This window comes from Dipteris shenzhenensis, chromosome 29 (genome assembly GCF_047967505.1).
Source record: "Dipteris shenzhenensis isolate YYH24624 ecotype China chromosome 29, Dip_SZ_1.0, whole genome shotgun sequence".
In the NCBI taxonomy this organism is placed as follows: Eukaryota; Viridiplantae; Streptophyta; class Polypodiopsida; order Gleicheniales; family Dipteridaceae; genus Dipteris; species Dipteris shenzhenensis.
The window spans coordinates 42,776,594-42,778,801 of NC_141624.1; the positions used below are offsets into that span (position 1 = coordinate 42,776,594).

Sequence of the window (2,208 nt, forward strand, 5' to 3'; positions counted from 1 at the left end):
GGTGACCCAAACTCAGCCTGAATGATCTGGTGAGGAACGGATGACTTACCACAAATCATCCATAATAGCATGAGAACCTGTAGCCGCTCCACACGGGCCCACACTGTATCCGACAAGTCTAGCCCCCAACAAGGACTGCCGTACATCCCCGCTGGGCGAGCCAAGGAGTTAAAAAGCAACTCCTTGGTGCGTGGATCCTGAAAGTTTGAGCGAAAGCACTGCCTCTCTAGCCTGGCCAATTTCCATTTTAATCTTGTCGTTCAGTCCATAGATATAGTCTTTCAACTGAACCGACATAGGGAGAGGGTTTGTTATTTTCATAACACATTCCCTGAACTTGTTAGTGTACTCTGCCACCAACAAATTCCTTTGGCGAAGGTTTCTGTAAGCATCCCAAGCTCGGGACTCTTCGTCACGTGGAAGAAAGTGTTTCTTAAATTCAGCCTTAAACCCTTCCCAGGTGGTAGGGGCAACTTGATCTTTCTGTTGCTTTATCCACCACCTATCCGCTGCCTCAATAAACAGGTGAGTTGTCTCGCGGATTTTCTTTAGATCAAATCTGATTTCACAAATGGCGAAGGCTTCTTCCCACTTGTGTAACCAAACCTCGATCACATCAGAACTGTGCTCGGTCATCCGACCAACGTACTTTTCTGGTCTATAGTTAGCAATATTAGGTACCTTGACCTTCGCACGTTTTGACGAGTGTATACTGGGCTCTGGCTCTGCTGGAGCTTTGCCCTTTTCATTTCTAGATGGTCTAGCCGACAAGGCTTGCACCATCTCCCTAATTTCATTTTGACAAGCGTTCACTTGAAGCTGCTGGTTCATGATCAGGTGTAAAGCATCTTCTAATACAGAGATCCTATCCACCAGAGTAGGTGTTGTGTGATGGGACACTTGTGGTGTAGATTGCGCTCTAAATTCACCACGATTTACCCTAGAATTCTGTCCCTCTGTCTCCATTGTTTCAAAAGGGAAAAATAGAATTTTTATTTATTTATTTATTTATTTATTATTTATTTATTTCTTCGAATTTCCTTCTGCTGTACAGGAATGAATCGACTACAAACTCTGCTGTACAGGAATAAATCGACTGCAAACTGGAAACTAAAATTTATATCAAAGGAAGAAATAATGCTCCCCGGAAACTCCACGTAACGTAGATGTCCCGAAGCCTGCTCTCTGTTTCGGAATGATACGCTATTTACTGCTTTGAGGAGCTGCTAGATGACCCGTCAATCACGCATCATCGTCAAGCCACCCATATAACCATATCGCTGTCTGTGCGTCGTCCATCGCTACGCCTGAGAAATCTGAAGATCCTTCAACTGCTTCTCAGCCTTAGCATGATTCAGATCACCCAGGAATAAAAGCCTCGGCACTTTCTCCGTTGGGTAACTCTGAATTTCAGATGCCTTGGTCGACTTGGTGATTAAAAACGGATAAGCTCTTGCAAAGGACAAAAAAGCATCGTCCTCTCCTTCATTTTTCTCCAACAAGTGAAGCGACCTTACACGCCCTTCTTTGCGCAAAAATTTGTACACAGGGTGATCACAAGCTCCAAAACCTGTTTCCGCATTTTGCAAAACCGCAGCCTTGCGTTTCCTGCAAGAGGATGCATCGCAAGGGGTCACCAAAATAACGTGACAATCCCAGCAACAGTTGTCGGACCACCAGGGAGGCCCAAGCCCTGAGACTCTTTCAAGGGTTCTTCCACTTGCAGAATACCTTACACAGATGGAGCTCCGAATGTGGCCAGCAGAGTAAGAGCTTAAGCTTCTGGCATCAACCACAAGCACGGGAGGCTTGTCCATCAAATAGTTGAAGGTGCGCCATGCCATCACAGTTGATCGTCAGCCTACCCCGCTGCTTTCCCCCTCGTCAAACCTCTCTCCACGAAGTAATCCTCCCTCTGCGCTCCTTTCGTCCAGCTTGAACGCTCACCTGCTCTGATACCAAATATTACACTCCTTTTCTATTCTCACTGTTCCGTCGAATTACGGGCAGTACAAAGTGACATGTCTCCCAGCCACCTCATGGATTGCATGCTACGATAGATACGTAATTCAATTTCTTTTCATGCATATCCACAAGCCCACAACTCCCTAGATGGTTCCCTCTGCCACATGTCATCATTCTAGACCTTTAGCTTGGTACACCATTTACCCCTCTCTTGGGGCACAATTAATACATTTGCCCCTTGGC

At 46.0% G+C, this 2,208-nt stretch overlaps 1 protein-coding gene across 1 annotated transcript; it reads right to left on the reverse strand.

Annotated features, from left to right (window-relative positions):
• Positions 1 to 1,301: 1,301 nt before the first annotated feature.
• LOC147882879 (uncharacterized) lies at positions 1,302 to 1,844 on the reverse strand. Its single transcript, XM_087400522.1, has 2 exons — positions 1,732 to 1,844; positions 1,302 to 1,608 (listed from the first exon to the last, which is right to left on the reverse strand). The coding sequence occupies exons 1-2, from the start codon at positions 1,842 to 1,844 to the stop codon at positions 1,302 to 1,304; spliced, it is 420 nt and encodes a 139-aa protein (XP_087256648.1).
• Positions 1,845 to 2,208: the final 364 nt, after the last annotated feature.